Below are 18,846 nucleotides of genomic sequence, written 5' to 3'. Positions count from 1 at the left end.
ATGTTAGCATTGGACCGTGACTCTAAAAGGTCACACAAATACAAGAAGATAATGAATGGTCCAAATGATCCTTAAATGATAAACTATAGGAGTTTCAATTGAAAGTTGTTTTACTTAAAAAAATTTTAAACGAAAAACATCATCAGAATGATCGTTTAGAAAATAATCATTATAATGAAAGTTTGGAGTTTTGAAAAAAAAATTGAGGTGCCAAAATTTTCTTTTAGAAAGAAATAAGTTGACACGAATAAAATTCTATCATATGTGATAAAATAGAGGAAAAATTATTAAAAGAGAAATGTTTTCCTCCCATTTAATTGTTAGAATCGAATATAATTCTGACCATATATAGCAAATATAATTCTATCACTCGTCTTTTCTCATCTTCGAGAGGCACCAAATTGATAATTATAGTATATGTAATCAAACTTAGTTTAAACACAAAATTTTTGTATCATATCGTTTTTTCTTTTAAAAAAAAACAATAACATAGATTTAAAAAGTTCGGTGCAAAAAGACTTTTCAAGATATTACTCATCTTAATACTATTCTCGTCAAAACACGCTTAACTGCAAAGTTCTAATGGAATCCAAAGCATTAGTACTTATATAATAGCACTTAAACGGATTCTTGTATCATATCGTTAGAACGAATACTTCGTAAAAAGGCATAATGCTTCTTTTTCAAAAAAAAAAGAAAAGAAAAGAAATCAGTTCTCTTTAAAATAATAATAAGAATATGACTCAGAACTTAAATTATCTACTCTTATTCAAAAGTGTTCTTTCTAAAATTAGTGCTTCAGCCTTAATGTAACGGCCCCGGAAATATTAAAATGAAATGAGTATTTAAATATATCAAATGCGGAAGCGAGATCAAAATTTCAGTTAACATCCCTTACACGAAAAACCAAAAACGTACTTAAAATATAAAAGATTAAACTAACTAAGAGAGAAACTCGAAAATAAAACTATGAGTATGACTACAGAGTCTCTAGGCATCCCCTTCGTCGTCCTCCTGCGGAACGGGCTCGGGAACCATGTTTTTCTGATCTGAAATTGTTAAATAAGGAGTGAGCTACACTAGCCCAGTAATAACATCACGATATCTCACCGTCACGGAGGTAAAGGTGGGTAGAAAAACACAAAAAGACCAATGGAGCATAATTTACAACAAACTCGTTTATTAACATGAAAACCTTTACCATCCACTTACCTCGGTGGAATTTATGAAAACAATATAAGAAAAACAATAACATTATCATAATCATTGAATAATATAAGCTGTAAAACATAACACTTATCACGCCTCTTGTAATTCAATCATTGTACAACATATCTTTTTCTCATTTACCAGCCTACTAGTATCCGTGGAGGTCCATAAGGATTCCGCTACCCGTTAACCTTTAACATTCATAATCAGTTTCCAGGGCCGTCCCCATACCCCGTCCGGTATGGGTGCCAAAACCATGAACCTCAATACCCCGTCCGGTATGAGGGTGAAACGGGCCGTCCCCATACCCCGTCCGGTATGGGCGTCAAAACCATAAACCTCAATACCCCGTCCGGTATGATGGTGAAACGGGCCGTCCCCATACCCCGTCCGGTATGGGCGCCAAAACCATAAGATCTCCATACCCCGTCCGGCATGTGAGACCACAATCCCGGTAGGGTTCCCTACGGACCCGGTCCGTCCACCATCTCCCAGGATATCTAGTCAGGCTGACCCCCATAATACAATTATCAGTCTACACAATCTTTCATTTTCCTTTTCCTCAGTCAGCATCATCAATTCACATACAAACAAGCAAAACAGTAATTCATGCCAAACAGACAACATACAGTATCAGTTTTTCAGTCATTCAACCCATGATTAATAAAAACGTAGTATATGCACACAAATCTGTAAAATGAACACATCAAACCTCATTTTGCATTTAAAGCTGTAAACAAGCCAAATAACAGTAAATCACCAATCACACTAGACTCGGGCTCCATTAGCCACCTTAAGCAATTTCACACATTCGTTAATTCAAGAAATACCGTTTTATCATTTTGAACTTTAATACCATGATAGGAAATAGGGTGAGGGGTCCTTACTTGTTTTTTTTTTTTTGGATCCGAATACGATTCACAGTGCGCCTGCAGGCCGTCCCTAATTTTCCCTGAATTTTTCCCGGGGAACTGAAACACACTAACAGTACCTGCACGTGTTCCAAAAAAAACCCAAATTAGGCCCAGGGCCTCTTTCGGCCCAAATCGCAACTCCGGCACGGCGGCTCCGCCGTGCTCCAGCGACGGCGCCGCCGCTGGCGGCGGCGAGTCGCCTCGGGTTGGCTGTTTTCGGCCGAATTCGGCCACACTCACATCGGTCCTTGTGAGAAAACAACCCTAGGGCCCTCGGGGGGCCAAAAAATCACGGAAAAACGGAGCTTACCGGCGGCCGCGCTCTCGGGTGCGGCGGCTCTCCGGCGAGGTTCGTGTTTTAGTGATTCGGCTCCGGTCAACCTGTAGAGAAAAGAATGGTGATCACGGTGATATAAAAATTGCATCGAACGGAGGCCGGGAAGGGCCTCGTCGGAGGCAAAAACCGAGAGGGGGCGCGGCGGCGCCGCTGGTCTTCGGCCGCGTATTCCGGCCGTTTGGCCAGGATTTTGGCTTCGATTTGGCCATAGGAGGAATCAGCGTGGAAAAACGAGTCCGGGGTATGAAATTTACCTCGATCGGCGGTCAGAAATTTCCCCAGTGCGGCGGCGGGTGGCGGCGGTCGGCCTCTGGTTCGTCTTCTCCGGCGAGCGGCAGGCGGCTAGGGTTTGTGGTCTGGTGTGGAGGTTCTATTTATAACCCCTTGCCTTTTGATCTCAGCCGTCCATTTTGTTTTAATCTGGGCCGTTCGTTTTTGATTGAATCTGGGCCGTCCGTGCGATTGTATCTGGGCCGTCCGATCGCGCGATTGATCTGGGCCGTCGGATTTCACCCACGCGGATCACCAACGTGGCTACCCTTCAGAGTGACGTGGTCTTGCCACGTGGCAGGCCCCGGTTGGCCGGGACTACTGACCGGGCCTGCTGACGTGGCTTTTTTTTTTTTCTCCTCCTTTCCGGGTGCTACACTTAAGCTCTAAGTTGGCACTAATTAATTTCTAAATCTAACAAACAAATAATTTCAAGCACTAAGTTATTTTTAAATCCAACAAGCCCTAATTTCAAGTAGCAATTTCTCTCTAACTCAACAAGTCATATTCTTAATCTTAAGCACTAAGTTCTTCCTAAAACAAAATCGTAATTCCTAATTTAGTTATAACTAAATAACACAAAATCACAAAAATTAGTTAAAAACATATAAATCTTTTGAAAATTAATATATATATATATATATATATTAGTTTGCAGAGGAAGAAGAAGCAAACCGGAAGAAGCTGCGGTTCGCTGGAGAAGAATTCGCCATTCGCATGAGTGTTCACCGGAGAAGCTGTTGTCAGGAAGCTTCGCCGCTCAATGGAGAAGAAGCTACTGTTCGTTCGCTGATCGGAAACCGTCCGCATTCACAAATCTGCAAGCTGATCGAAAATGGCACCAAGGCTAGGGCTCGGCTTCTTCACTCTCTTCAGTTTCGCATCTGCAAATTGGTGGTAGATGGTGGAATTTATAGAAGGGCAATTTCGTAAAATAATTAAATTTTTAAATAATTATATTAATTAATAAAAAGCAATTTCACGTTAAAAAAATTAATTTATTGTAAAAATTATAAATAATTAATATTATTTACCATGAATAATTTAAAATTAGATATTCAAAAATTAAGTACTTTGTGTAAAGGCTCGAACTAAAAGAACAAAATTTATTATCTAAATGCGGAAGTGAACAATAAAATTAAGATTTACATTCCTTACACAGTAAATTGAAATGCCCAATAAATTTACGAGAATGTTAACTATAGATTAGTTCATAAAAAAATAAATAATAATTAAAATAAATAAATAAATATTATAAGGGGTTAACCTTCACTAGCACTTGAAAGGAGTCTGGAAGATGAACTACTCACAACCCTCTTACTGATCGAAATTTGAATTTTGGTCTTCTTGATATGAATTGGTTAATAAAATGTTGATTTACACTAGTTCAATAAGGATATCACATTAATCACTAATACGGAAAATTGAAGGTTAGTAAAAATTACGAAACAACCAATTGAGCTTTTGATTTAAGTAAATACATTTAAAATTAAAACGATTATTCCATACTTACCATTACGGGTTTTTCAAAATCAACCTATGAAGACAAGTAACCAGATGACATTTTAATTTCATACATAAGATCTATAACTCTTCATTTTAACCTACTTACTGGGACCCCTAAGGGTCCATAGAGATATCCCCTTCCTCGTGAACTCAGTATCTAGATTGAAAATTAACATGATCGTCCCCATATCCCGTCCGGTGATGAACGCCAAACGTACCATCACTTCAATATCTCGTCCGGTATGAAGGTGAATTATATCTCCCAAAACCTTCCAGTATGGGATTTCTCAAGCCCGTCTGACTGAGGTAATGTCCACAGTCAAGTTCTCCATGTACCGGGTTCGTCTACTCTTTCCCAGGGTACCCAGTAAGTTTTCAAATATATAGATCTTCATCATCCCAACAATCATCAATCGCATATCAATGCCTCATTACATATTTATATATTAACCTAAAAGACATCTAAGAAAGCAATACGGTTTATGATAACCAAGTAACCAAATAAACAAATAAACAATGCAGGGGGAACCAAATAAACCAGATAACCGAGGACACAGTTCAAACTAGCAATTTAATAAACATAATTTAATAGCAAACAGTTTAAGCAATACAGAAGAAAATGAAGAATAAACTACGATAATCGTACACTGACCACTTCCGGCACTACCACTGACCTGTAATTATTATTATGATTTTTTAATTTTTACAAAACACAAAATTATTGATTTTTAAGGCTCAATTTACCGTAACAGAGAATATGATGAGGAATTCTTACCTAAATCAGTGTGTTGAAATGATGTACTACCCACTACGTCTCCTTACGAGTCTAGGTTTTCTAAATTTTTTCAGCATAAATCAAAATACTCGTCACATACTAAAAAATATACCAAAAACCTAAAGTTGGTATTGAAAACCCTTTTCGGCCAATTTTAAGATTCTGGCACAGCGGTGCTATCGTGCTCTAACGCCGACTGCGCCTTCAACAGTGGCAGTTCGTCTCGACCTGGTCAATTTTGACTGATTTTGGCTGGTTTTACACGTATTCCTATGAAAAAAAATACGTTAGGAAGCTTCAATTGGCCAGAAAAATCAAAAAATCGAACCTACTGGCGAAGAGGTCTCCGGGTGCAGCGGATCTGCCAGTTCTTATTCACGATTGGGGTTTCTTCTTCTGCTAACATGCACAAAAATGGACAATGAACACAATGATCAAAGAATCATATGAAACAGAAAACGGGAAGGACGGTCATCAAAGAGGGTTTAGGGTTTTGGCCGCTCTGGCTCTGTCAAACTTTACCCACGATTTTTTGCTCACCCGCCACGCCTTTTGCTCTGATATGGCCGCATAGAGGCTCAAAATTGAATTCTAAGAAGGGATGAAAAAATTTTACCTTTTTTGGCGGTCCGCAATGGCTCCGGTGCGGCGGCAACCGGTAGCCGGTCTCCTTCTTTAGCATTTAGTTCTTCTTCTCCAGCGAGAGCAGGTGCGGCTAGGGTTAGGGTTCCCTGGGATGCGATGTTTAAATACCTATCATGTGTCGATCTGGACTGTCCGTTTGGGGATACGTAGTCCTCTCTTGTTCGTCGGATCTATCTTATTCAGATAATGAATATGGACTGCGATTGGATTAAATCTGACCGTTCGATGGCGTCTAAAGAGAGAACACATTTGGACCGTTCATGCGTGCATGATGAGATCTGGACCATTGGATCGCCGAACAATTGGATCGCTTGCATGGCTTCCCGCGTGGTGCCGATGTCAGTGAGGTTGTCATGCGCCATGCTCTGATTCGCTGGGGTTGATGACCGGGCTGTCCCACGTGGTCGAATTTTTTTTTTTTTTACAATTTAACTCTGTGTTTTCAAATTTTTTTAAAAAAATACCCATCATATTCAAATTTTACTTATTTTTTTCAAAATTGCTTTCAATTTTATATATAATTTATTTTTTCTCAAAAATTTAATAAAATTAAATTAATTATTTTTATAATTGTTTTATGAATACAAAATTCATTCCAAGATGATTTTCGAGCCCGGACATTATACTTTGTACCTCAAAAAATTACTGGATTAATAATAATTGAACCTGGGCGTTACGTACAATATATTATATATTCATCTTTTAATATTTAATTAATTAATTTTTTATTATTATCATCAGATTTTTGGTATAATGAGATTTGTATATATAACATATATATATATATATATAGTTTAAGTAAAATAATTTTCACCTTATCTTCTGTATACATATTGAAAATATGATTTTTTTTATTCATAATTTAAATATTAATTTTATGATGAGAGATTAAGATTTATAAACTTTGTTAATAACTATTATTATTATGATTAAAACCTAAGTATTAAACCCTAATTACTATTATTACTATAGAGATTAATAATATTTTACCGTAAAATTATTCGTTTAATAGCAAAGCTCATGTGCATTTGTCCTAAACGTAATACTTTTTATACGAATAAAAATAGTACGTAGGATTTTTTAACTATTATGGTTACTCCAGTTATGGAATTTAATTGCTATAGAATGTTTTTTTCGTATAGAAATAAAATAAGTTTGTTAAGACTTAGTCGAATTTAGTTATTACAACCTCACAAATACACTGGTGAATTAAGTTATCGTTCTCACTGAATCAAGTATTATAAGTTAACTACTGTTTTGTTATAATACACTCACAAAATGACGAGTTCTTAAACTTAAAATTTAATTTACTATAATATTTATTAACCATTTATTAATTTGATAGTTTATATTTTTCTTCTTATATAAGTGATACTGTATCCAAACTATATGTTTTTTACGTCATTATTATGATATTGTGTTATAATTGTATAAGCGGTTATGGGTTAAAGTTGTGTTTCTATATACACATAATTACAACATATATGTATTATGATAGTATATTATGTAGTTGTATAACCTAAATGTGCAAGGTATTAGTTCTCACACATTCTAACCAAAAAATTCAGGTTAAGAGCAATATAAAAATAAATAGTTGTATGAATTTTCTCCGATCCGCATAATTTATAGTGTTATAGAGATAAGAGTTAGAATTAGAGAATGTACTGAACAAAATAAGTTATAGAACTTATTACCACATAAGTTAATGTACGTGTAGAATATTGATCTTTCATAAAATAATTTAAGTAATGAATGTAGAATTGTATATGAGGTTCGTATAAAGTTTGCACCATACGGTAGATGTAACGAGTACAGAGATTTGGTCAGTTGATGACTCATAATTTTATGTGCTTATCGGAGTCGTTGTTAAATAAATATAGAAATATTGATAAACTGGTTAACTTTGTGATAAATAAAGTTAATGAGAGATCGAAACTTAAATAAAAGTATAAATAGAATTCAATGGTCAGTTTAAATATCTACATAAGTTTCTTACATTATAAAATTATAACTGTCGGATATTGAATTTGTCTAGCTTTCGAATATCGTAATGTTATATAATTATTATATTATTTTGGTGCTAGATAGTTGTATATTGTAAAAAAAATAAGTAACAATTTTGTAATTAAACTAAAAAAAAAATTATAATTCTATATAATTAATAATTATTGTGTATGTAATTTTTAACTCTTGTAATTAAATTATCATTTGTCTTGTCCAAAAATAATAATTTTTTTAATAAAAAAAAACACTGAAAATAAGGTGTTAAATTCAGGAGTTGCATAGAAAAATGTTTTCTTCTGTCTCGTTCGGAAATATCCGAATAATGGAGTTGACCGGAGGGAGAAAAAATTAGTCTGGATTTTTGAATATAATAAAATAAATATGATCTAATTATTGAAATTATTATATAATTTATTTTTTTCCATAATAATAATTTTTTTTTCAAATTTTAATGTAATTAATTAATTAATTTCTACATATAAATATTCTTAGCTTTAAGTTTTGAAAATTCATGTAATAAATTTTATTACAATTTAATATATAAAGAGTTTTAAGATAAAAATAAAAATTCTCTTTAAGATTAAGATATGTATAATTATTAATAATAATTTAGAGGAATTGAAAAAAAAAATTGAATATTTTTTAATTGATTTATTATATTAAAATACCATATATATATATTTATCACTATTATGTCATTTTAACAATAAATATATAAATAAAAATATTTTTCTTTAAAAATCATATTTTTAAAAATTATAACTCTTAAATTAATTAACACACAAATATTTCCTTATGTATAAAATTCCATATTCGATCTTGTTATGATGTAATAATATTGTTTTTTATATGAATTTCAAGTTTCACACAAGAATTAATTTAATTTAATTAAAAATATCTTAATAACTAAAATTTCATATAAAAAAATTGACATCTTGTTATATATATAACACGAGGTATTCTAAAAATAAAACAAGTATTAGGAGTACGTTCGATTGATTCAGTATCTCTAAATTTTAAAAAGAGAGAGTTGAGTATTAGAACAAACGTATAATAAAAATTCTTAAAATTTCTTAAAAATTTTTTATCGGTGCTGAACTAATTATAATTTAAAATCGTATTTTTTTAATTAATAAGATTCAAAGGATTTAATGATTTTATTTTATAAGATTTTAAATTTTAATTTTTTTTATTTAGCGCCAAAATTTTGTTAACGCGTTAAAATTAAATTAATTTCTTATTCGATCAAAATAAAGATATCGAACCTAAAATTTAACTTAAAATCAATAATTATTTACCATATCTACTATTTCTATTGAAGTTAATTTTGTAATAATAAAAAATAATATATATATATAATAGTAAATTAATTAAAAATATTTACTAATTAATTTAGACACCAAATTTTCTAATAAAATATATATTTAAAAAATAGAAATTAAAAAATAAAAACTGAAAACGGGCATGTAAAAAGTAAAGGAGGTTGGATTTGCTAAACGTGAGAAGTTTTGTCGTTTTGTGCTTTTCATTTTCTTTTTTATTTTTTATTTTATAATTTTAATTTAGTTTTTCTTACATTAATTACTCCTCCTCTCTCTTTTCTCTTATATTTATTACCACCAGCTTTATACGTATATATGCAGCGTATTTATATATATATATATATATGCATCGTCAAGAAAAAGTTTACCCCAGCGGTCTTCCACCCTCTCTCCTCCCCTCATGCTCTCTCTAAAGGTTCGTCACTCCTGTATCTCGACATCTTAAACCTGAAACCTCTCTCTCTCTGTCTCTCTCTCTCTGAAAGTCGTTGTATGTTTTCAGTGTTGACTTTTGAGCTTAGTGGCAAAGACCCGTCTCTGATTTTCCCTGGTAAACTTGTTTCCGATCATTTTTCCCATGTTTTCATTTCATCTCAGCTTTATATGTATATAGCTATATATATTATCCCATATTTTGTCTGGTCTGTGTTTTTTTTTGTGTAATCGATCTGCCTTATCTTTGATTTTTGGCTGTCGATTTTATGTGTTTTTCCAAGTTTTAGGACATGGGTTTTGATTAATTCAAAGAGAAGATTGAGGTTTATGGTTGTTCCTGATCCTGTCAGCTTGAGATCAGTTCCTTTTTTCCTCTGGAAAATTTTTGTGTTCTTCTCTAGTGATTTTACGGGCAAGTTGACTTCTAGGTGAGAGATCTAGGGGTTAAAATTGTTTTTGATGTCTGATTGTTTCAGTTGAGAATCTATCTGTTGTTAATTAATTTTTCTTGTTGTCTTCTTATTGCTTAGTGATTTCAGTATATCCTGCTTACGTGCTACTTGAGGATTATTTTGATCTATTTAATGTTTTTAGGAAATTTTTTGATTTATAAAGATTTTGAAGGTGTTTATTGATGGTTGATAAGGATTAATGTTTTTTTGTTGGAAGAATTATGGGAAAATTTCAGTCAATCTCTAAGATCTAATTTTCTTTACATATGAGGAGAAGAATGGATGATTTTCCCATGAGTACTTTGTTTTTTGGATTTCTATTGAATTAAACTTTTTGATTTTTGATGGGATGATGACTTTGTTGGTATCTGACCTTTTGATGTTCTTAAATCTAGACCTTATTCTAGGATTTTCAGTCATTTGATTCAGTTATTTGACTTAAAATTATGTGTTCTTAATTATATTTTCAGGTAGAAGGATATATCGATTTCAATCTTCTGCAAGTTGAATTTTCTGACTATTCTAACGAATAGTCAAAGGAAAGAAGGGAATTCGAAGCTTGCTGGTTGAAATTTGTGTCAGATTTTGTTGAATTCTGGGTTGATTTGGTGTTGATCGGGAATAAAAAATGATGATGTTTGATGATATGGGACCTTGTGGTGATATGGACTTCTTTTGTGCTCCTTTTTCTGGAGGAGATGTTCCTGCCCCTCAAACCGAGCCAGAGGCCACGGTGGAGGATGATTACACCGATGAAGAGATTGATGTGGACGAGCTTGAGAGGAGGATGTGGAGGGACAAAATGCGCCTTAAACGGCTCAAGGAGCAGAGTAAGAGTAAGGAGGGTAGTGATGTTGCCAAGCAGCGTCAGTCCCAAGAGCAGGCTAGGAGGAAGAAGATGTCCCGGGCTCAAGATGGGATCTTGAAATACATGCTTAAGATGATGGAAGTTTGCAAAGCTCAAGGTTTTGTTTATGGAATTATCCCAGAGAAGGGCAAGCCTGTAACAGGCGCATCTGACAATCTTCGAGAATGGTGGAAGGACAAAGTCAGGTTTGATCGAAATGGTCCTGCTGCCATAGCCAAGTACCAAGCTGAAAATTCTATTCCTGGCAAGAACGAAGGATCCAATCCAATTGGACCTACCCCGCACACGTTACAGGAGCTTCAAGATACCACTCTTGGTTCACTTTTATCTGCACTAATGCAACACTGTGATCCTCCTCAGAGGCGATTTCCATTGGAGAAAGGTGTTCCCCCTCCGTGGTGGCCAACTGGGAAGGAGGAATGGTGGCCTCAACTAGGTTTGCCTAAGGATCAAGGTCCTCCACCTTACAAGAAACCCCATGACTTGAAGAAGGCGTGGAAGGTTGGTGTCCTCACCGCAGTAATTAAGCATATGTCTCCAGACATTGCCAAGATTCGGAAGCTTGTAAGGCAGTCGAAGTGCTTGCAGGACAAGATGACAGCGAAAGAGAGTGCTACATGGCTTGCCATCATCAACCAGGAGGAGGCCTTGGCCCGGGAGCTCTACCCAGATTCCTGTCCCCCTCTGTCCTCAAATGGAGGAAGTGGGTCTTTGGTCATTAATGATTGTAGTGAGTTTGATGTTGAAGGTGCTGAAGATGAGCCAAACTTTGATGTGCAAGAGCGCAAACCTGAGAAACTCAATCCACCTAACTTGGGAGTGGAGAGAATGCGGGCAATTCAGCAACAGCCACCTTTTCCAATCCGAGGAGAAGTTATCTCAAACTTGGATTTCATTCGCAAGCGGAAGCCCTCAAATGACCTAAACATGATGATGGATCAGAAGATCTATACATGTGAGCACACTCAATGTCCATATAGTGAACTCCGCTTGGGTTTTCATGACAGGACTTCGAGGGATAACCACCAATTGAGTTGTCCATATAGAGGCAGTTCTTTGGAGTTTGGATCCTCAAACTTTCATGTTAGTGAAGTAAAACCGGTCATCTTTCCTCAACAGTTTGTCCGACCTAAGCAAGCTAACTCAGTCCAGCCATCTATTGATCTATCTGGACTTGGCGTACCAGAAGATGGGCAAAAGATGATTGGTGAGCTCATGTCAATCTACGACCACAATGTTCAAGGAAACAAGAATTTAAACCAGGGTAACCACTCAGTTACTGAGGCTCAAACTTTTCTTCAGCCAAAAATTCAGCATCACCAGGACCAATACTTCCATGGGCAAGGAGGAGTCATGGAGGGAAACTTCTTTGAAGAATCCAACGTACCCGATAACCATCAAATGTTTTCACAAAACGATAATCAATTAGAACGTCTTAAGGTTATGAACTCTCCATTTGAGGCCAACCATAATAACCACAATTTCCAGCTGATGTTTGGGTCTCCCTTTGATTTGGCTTCATTCGATTACAAAGAGGACCTACAAGCAGTAGGGATGGACACACTGCCGAAACAGCAGGATGTTTCGATCTGGTTCCAGTAACTACTTCAATGAAGGTTCTTGTTTTTGGATGGTTCTTTTTAACTTAAATATCAGAAGCAGCTTTCATATATCCTCTTGGATGCTTTCTTTCATGTCATATCTCTCTGTCTACTGTTACTACTACAAACTACTAAAAGCTTCCATGGCAGGACTTGACCTTGGTACGGCTGTGACCTGCAAAAGTTTCAGAAGCTAAATATTGTTGTCAGTTACTGTAATTTTTGTCTGTTGGGTTTTTTTTTTTTTTTTTTCTTTTTCACTTGTAGCTGTAGAATTTAGCTTTAGCAGGAAGGAGCTGAAATGGGATGAAGAATAAGAAGTTGATATGATCCCATGATAAAGCCTGCCCGCTAAATCAATTATTGATGACTTTTTTTTTGTGACATAAATAAGTTAGGTTTGTAATTTTCTATCTTGTTCTTTCTCTGTGCTTGTCATTTTTTCTCCTCTTCTTTTAACTTGTATTATCTTCAAAACAGCTCTCTGTAATATAATTTGAATCTTTTTTCTTCTCGAATCAGTCTGTTAGTAAGTATCGACTTCTAGTTTAGATTCAGTTCTCATTCTTCTCGACCCAGATCTTTTTTGAAGATTTTTCTTTCTGGGAATATTTTTGTTTTCAATTTGGTGGCAAATACCGATTCTAGGTTAGATGAGGTATTTTTTTACTTTCGACTTTTCTGAAGTATCATCCAGAGAAAAGGTCAATGCTTTCTTTGTAAGTCTCTCACTTTTTGCCGTCGACAAGAGTCGAAACTAATTTTCTAACATGAAAGAAAGTAAGAGTCGAGATAATTGTCGAGTTAAGAGTTCGTTTTTAAAGGCCGAAACGGTTTACCTCATTTGAGGGTAAAAAGTTTTTAACTTTACCATAAATTATGTATTTTTAACTCATGAAAAGGGAATCTAATCTAATCTAACGTGAGGATCCAAGTAAATTTTGTGGGTTTGAAAGGGTGGGGGAAGTGGTATTGGAGTTTAGTGGGGAATTTTGTCTTGTAACGAGAACATGGGGAGGTGGGGAGAGGGAGGGGGGGAGGGTAGGGTTGAAAGCAAGACTTGTCTGGTAATGTAAATGGATATTGATGTGGGTGGTGGTGGGGAGGATGAGAAAGTTATCCCATGTGATGAGACCCACCACCACTACCATGGAGTTGCAGTAGATCGACGGTTGACCGTGAATCATCATCGTGTGCGATGGTGGTGGTGGGACCCATGTGGCGGCTCCCTCTCCCTCCCTCCCTCCCTCCCTGTTCTTTGAAGTCTTCGGTCATTGATTCATTATGTGCGTCGGCCAGCTGTCAAGTCTCTTTCTTCAACTTGTTCTTCCAAGTTCTAATGTTTGGAACTTATCAACTTCATTGCTTTATGGCGGGTGGGCCCCATTTTAATATTATTTAATTAGTATTTAATTATTTAATTATCGCATCTTATCTTCTATCTATATTTATTTATTTAATCTTTTACTTGTATATTTAATTTAACTTTTTCTACCCTTTACTCCAAATATTCTTTTTTATATTATTAAATTTAAAATTAAATTTTTTTTAATGATAATTTAATAGTTTTATTAATAAGACATTATTCTTAAGATGATTTATAATTTTAAAATATTTTTATTTTGCTCAATTTATTAAGTAAATTATTTTAACTTTATTGTTAATTTTTATACGGTTAAAATTGATTTTTATGTTGAAATAAAAGTGCTATATGTATATAAAATAAAATAAAAAAACAATGAAATAATTACATATAGTTTTTTAATATTAAATGTATCTTTGAATGTAATTTAGAAAGTAAAACCAATTTCAACAATAATAAATTTATTTTTTTTAATTAATTGAAAATAAATTCTTATTAATCATACAATTAATAAAATTAATATCATAATAATTAATTAATCATTACAATCAATTAAGGTATAATTATTCTTTTATTGAGTTTTATAATCACTATATTACCTACCAACTATAAATAAATTTAACATTTGCAAATTTGTGAAATTCTAACTTATCTTCCCAATATCAATACACAATAATTTTACATCATGTTATATTATAATCGAACGTGATTAACTTTACATTGCTAGCGAATAAAATTTACAAATACGTCACACCAGTTTTATTTTTTTTTTTACGTCTTCTCGTTTTACTTTTCTAAAAAATATGTTTCACGTGCCTAAAATTACGAAGGTTTATTTCAACGGAAGAATTTATAATTATTTATTAGTGTTTTTAAACATACCATCATGACCATTTTGTTTTGCAAGGTTGTACCCATCTTCTATTTAATCCAAGTAGGATGGACTATAGATGTTAAGTCAATTGTCTTCTTAATTTCATTTTTATCCCTAGAGAGACCAACTATAGAAAATTGACATGTTATGATGATATAATAAAAATTTAATTCTTCATTAATAAATTTCTCGTTTTTTATTGGTCGAATAATTACACTAAAAATTTCTACATATTTTGTATATAAATTTGATAAATTTATTTAATTATCTATTATTTACTGATTACTGTAACACCAAATCGATAAGGTTTATCCGTTGCGATTTTTAACAGTTCTATTTATATAAATTCATATAGAGATTATTATTATTATTTTATTTTATTGTAAATAATTTTTTTCGTATTTTAAAAATTAAAAATGATATTTTTTATAGAAACAAATGCCCCAAAGCACTTTCTTTAATTTTTTTAAATAAAAATACAAATAATAATTATTTATCTAAATTTTTTAATTAACTATAAATTATATGTTATATAATTAATTTTTTAAAATTATAACTTATGTATAATGGGGAATAAAGATGTGGGTATATATTGATATGAATACAAAATAAAATCTATTAATCATATCATATAATTGTTTGTAACATACATATTTTATCTTTTTTACCTTATTTTCAAAAATTAATTTCCTATATCTATATCTATACATACATACATATATATACATATATATATATGTATATAGGGTTAGGAAAGTAGTATATTTTTGGTGGTGTCTTGTCATCCATAGATCATTTTTCATTTGTTGTTGAAACTAAGACAAAGGAATGCCACACATCATTACAATCACATGCACATGGTCATTACTTTCAACATTGATTTTATTATTAGTCAACACAAGTTACATGCCTCTCCATGTTAATTAATTTTATTTTTTTAGTCCTAAAAAAATTATTGGATCAATTTTTGTACGACGAAATTCAATTTTTAATTCCAAATTAAATTAATTTATTTTTACTATTGATAAAATTTAAGTTGTGGAAATTCAAAATTAATTTTATTGGTAACTAAATAAGAATTATTGTTACCAATGATATTGTAATTTTATAATTAAGATTTTTATATTTTATTTGAAAGTTACTGAGTTAAAATTTTATTAATAATAAAAATTTTATCACTTTGTGGAGGTATTATAAGATGACATGATTAATTATAACGTTTAACTCAATAAAATTAACGTAATGTTGAGTTACGACGACCAAATTGAGTTAAGTTTCAGTGAAATTATTATTATTTAATCAAGGTAATCATAACGGATTAAATTAATTCGAAATAATATAGTTTATTATTTGTATTTAATATTTTTATTTTTATTTTCTAAAAAGAGACTTTGATGTCATATTCATTATAATTCGTAATTAAATATTTTTTTAAAATAAAATTTAACAAAAATAATATAATTTATTATTTAATTTATTGATATGTTTATAAAATCCATGAAATAATTTGATCCGAACAACAATTATTGAGTTAGATATATTATTGAACTAAGTAGTTCAAATAAAATTTTACCCAAAAAAATTGAAGATCAATTTCATGATTTATCCCAATATATATATATATATATATATATTATAATAGGGTATGGCATACCATATGATTATAAAAAAAAATTACACCATAGTATTAACATGCATGCCATTGAAAATTATCACAAAGTAACATGTCATATAAAATATATATATATATATATATATATATATATATCACCTAATATGACCTGCAATGTACATTGGGTTTAAATTATTATTTTATAAAAAATAATTAACTCAATTACAATTATATATAAGTATTTAAAAATAATTTATACAACTTATCCCATTTTAATGTATGGTAGAGGACTATCACTTTCTACAAAAATCCTAAATTAATTATATTTTAATTAATTACATATATATATATTAATTACATCAATATATCACCACAAAATTCCCTAACAATCTCCTACCAAATTCTAAAATCATTACAATACATACGTACATACATAGATATTATACATACATATATATATATATATACATATACATATATTCATTTAAGAAATAGAATTAGAATTATTGGCAAAGGTAGAGAAGCTTACAAATAGATTCAAACAAAAGGAATTGGTCAAAGGAATAACATATAAAATCTTTGAAATGATTTTGATAGTTTCGTGTCTATTACGGTTCAAATAATATGCTTTCCAACAATTTATTATTGAAAATTTGTCCCTTTTATATAAAATATGAATTTCAATAAAATTATTTATAGTGTAATCAATATGTTGAAATTAAGGAAAATTTCTCTTATTTTCTTTTTTTTTAATACGAAAAATGTAACACCCACTAATTTTATAATTTTTATTATTATTATTTTAATCTTTTAATTTATTTTATTTAGTTTATTTTATAATTTTTGAATTTTAATTGATTTATTTAATTTAATTTAATTTAATAAAAATAAAATAATAATAATGATAAAATTGGGTAAAAATATTATTTGGATTTAATTGAAATTGATTTTGGGGAAAAGGAGTGAAAATTTAGATTCTGATGCTATTTTTGAAAAGAAAATCAGAAACTGGAGGTCAAAACGCAATTTAGAAAAATTACGCCCCGTCAGCGCCACGTCACCAGCCCAGTCATCAGCCCTGGCCAACCAGGACCTGCTGCGTGGCAAAACCACGTCGACCCGGGAACGGGCCACGTGGGTGATCCGCGTGCGCGCGATTGGACGGCCCAGATGCGTCCCCGCGCGCACGGACGGCCCAGATCAAGCGTGCGCACGGACGACCCAGATTCAATCAAGTACGAACGGCCTAGATTTAATCAAGATGGACGGCTGTGATTAAAAGGCAAAAGGGTATAAATAAAACCCCCACACTTGACCACAAAAACCCTAGCCGCCTGCCCTCGCCGGAGGAGCCACCCGCCGCCACCCGCCGCCGCATCGGGGAGTTTTTCGACCGCCGATCAAGGTAAATTTCATACTCCTGGCTCGTTTTTCAATGCTGAGTTCCCCTGTGGCCAAATCGGAGCCAAAATCCCGGCCAAACGGCCGAAAAACACGGCCAAAACCCAGCGGCGCCGCCGCGCCCCTCCTCAGTTTTTGCCTCCAATGAGGCCCTTCCCGGCCTCCGTTTGATACAATTTTTATATCACCGTGATCACCATTCTTTTTTCTACAGGTTGATCAGAGCCAAATCACCAAAACACGAACCTCGCCGAAAAGCTGCCGCACCCGAGAGCACCACTGCCGGTAAGCTTCAGTTTTTCGTAATTTTTTGGCCCCCCGAGGGCCCTAGGGTTGTTTTATCGCAGGGACCGATGCAAGTGTGGCCGAATTCGGCCAGAAACGGCCGAAAACGGCCAACCCAAGGCGAATCGTCGTCGCAAGCGGCGGAGCCGCCGTGCCAGAATTGTGATATTGGCCGAAAGGGGCCCCGGGTCTAATTTAAGATTTTTTGGGACACGTGCAGGTACCAGTAGTGCGTTTCAGTTCCCCGAAAAAAAAATTCAGGAAAAATTAGGGACAGCCTGTAGGCGCACTGTAGAGCCGTATTCAGACCCCAAAAACAAGTAAGGACCCCTCACCCTATTTTCTATCATGGTATTAAAGTTCAATAAATGATAAAACAGTATTTCATGAATCAATAGATGTGTGAAATTGTTTAAGGTCACTAATGGAGCCTGAGTCTGGTGTGTTTGTCGGTCAGCTGTTGTTTGTCCTATTTTACAGTTTTAAATGCAGTATGAGGTTTGATGTTTTCATTTCATAGTTTCGTGTGCATATTTCACTGTTTTATTGATTATAGATTGAATGACTGAGAACCCGATGTTGTGTGTTGTCTTGTTTGGCATAAATTACTGGTTTGCCTGTTTGTGTGTGATTTGATGATGCTGACTAAGGAAAAAGGGAATAAAATGTTACGTAAATTGATAATTGGATAATGTAGTCAGCCTTGCTAGATATCCTGGGAGATGGTGGACGGACCGGGTCCGTAGGAAACCCTACCAGGATTATGGTCTCTCATACCGAACGAGGTATGGGGACGACCCGTTTTACCCTCATACTGGACAGGGTATTGAGGTTTATGGTTTTGGCGCCCATACCGGACGGGGTATGGGGACGGCCCTGAAATCTGATTACAAGTGTTAAGGGTTCATGGGTAGCGGGACTCCTATGGACCCCCATGGATACTAGTAGGCTGGTAAATGAGGAAAAATATGTT

At 33.5% G+C, this 18,846-nt stretch overlaps 1 protein-coding gene and 1 long non-coding RNA gene across 2 annotated transcripts; one reads left to right on the top strand and one right to left on the bottom strand.

Moving 5' to 3' along the window:
* Nucleotides 1-859: 859 nt before the first annotated feature.
* On the bottom strand, nt 860-3,647 carry LOC148266160 (uncharacterized). Its single transcript, XR_015818914.1, has 2 exons — nt 3,406-3,647; nt 860-1,049 (listed from the first exon to the last, which is right to left on the bottom strand). It is a non-coding gene; the product is annotated as an uncharacterized LOC148266160 (long non-coding RNA).
* Nucleotides 3,648-9,289: 5,642 nt separating this feature from the next.
* Nucleotides 9,290-12,856, top strand: LOC110810650 (protein ETHYLENE INSENSITIVE 3). Its single transcript, XM_022036874.2, has 3 exons — nt 9,290-9,397; nt 9,485-9,532; nt 10,340-12,856. Exon 3 carries the CDS (start codon nt 10,498-10,500, stop codon nt 12,337-12,339), a length of 1,842 nt encoding a protein of 613 aa, XP_021892566.1. The 5' UTR covers nt 9,290-9,397; nt 9,485-9,532; nt 10,340-10,497; the 3' UTR covers nt 12,340-12,856.
* Nucleotides 12,857-18,846: the final 5,990 nt, after the last annotated feature.

Source organism: Carica papaya, chromosome 5, assembly GCF_054855325.1.
Source record: "Carica papaya isolate Zhongbai chromosome 5, ASM5485532v1, whole genome shotgun sequence".
In the NCBI taxonomy this organism is placed as follows: domain Eukaryota; kingdom Viridiplantae; phylum Streptophyta; class Magnoliopsida; order Brassicales; family Caricaceae; genus Carica; species Carica papaya.
The sequence above is the reverse complement of the archived record's forward strand: the minus strand, read 5'-3'. Positions and strand labels throughout refer to the sequence as shown.

Coding starts and splice junctions, on each gene's coding strand:
- LOC110810650 (XM_022036874.2), top strand. CDS start 10,498: ATGATGATGTTTGATGATATGGGACCTTGTGGTGATATGGACTTCTTT.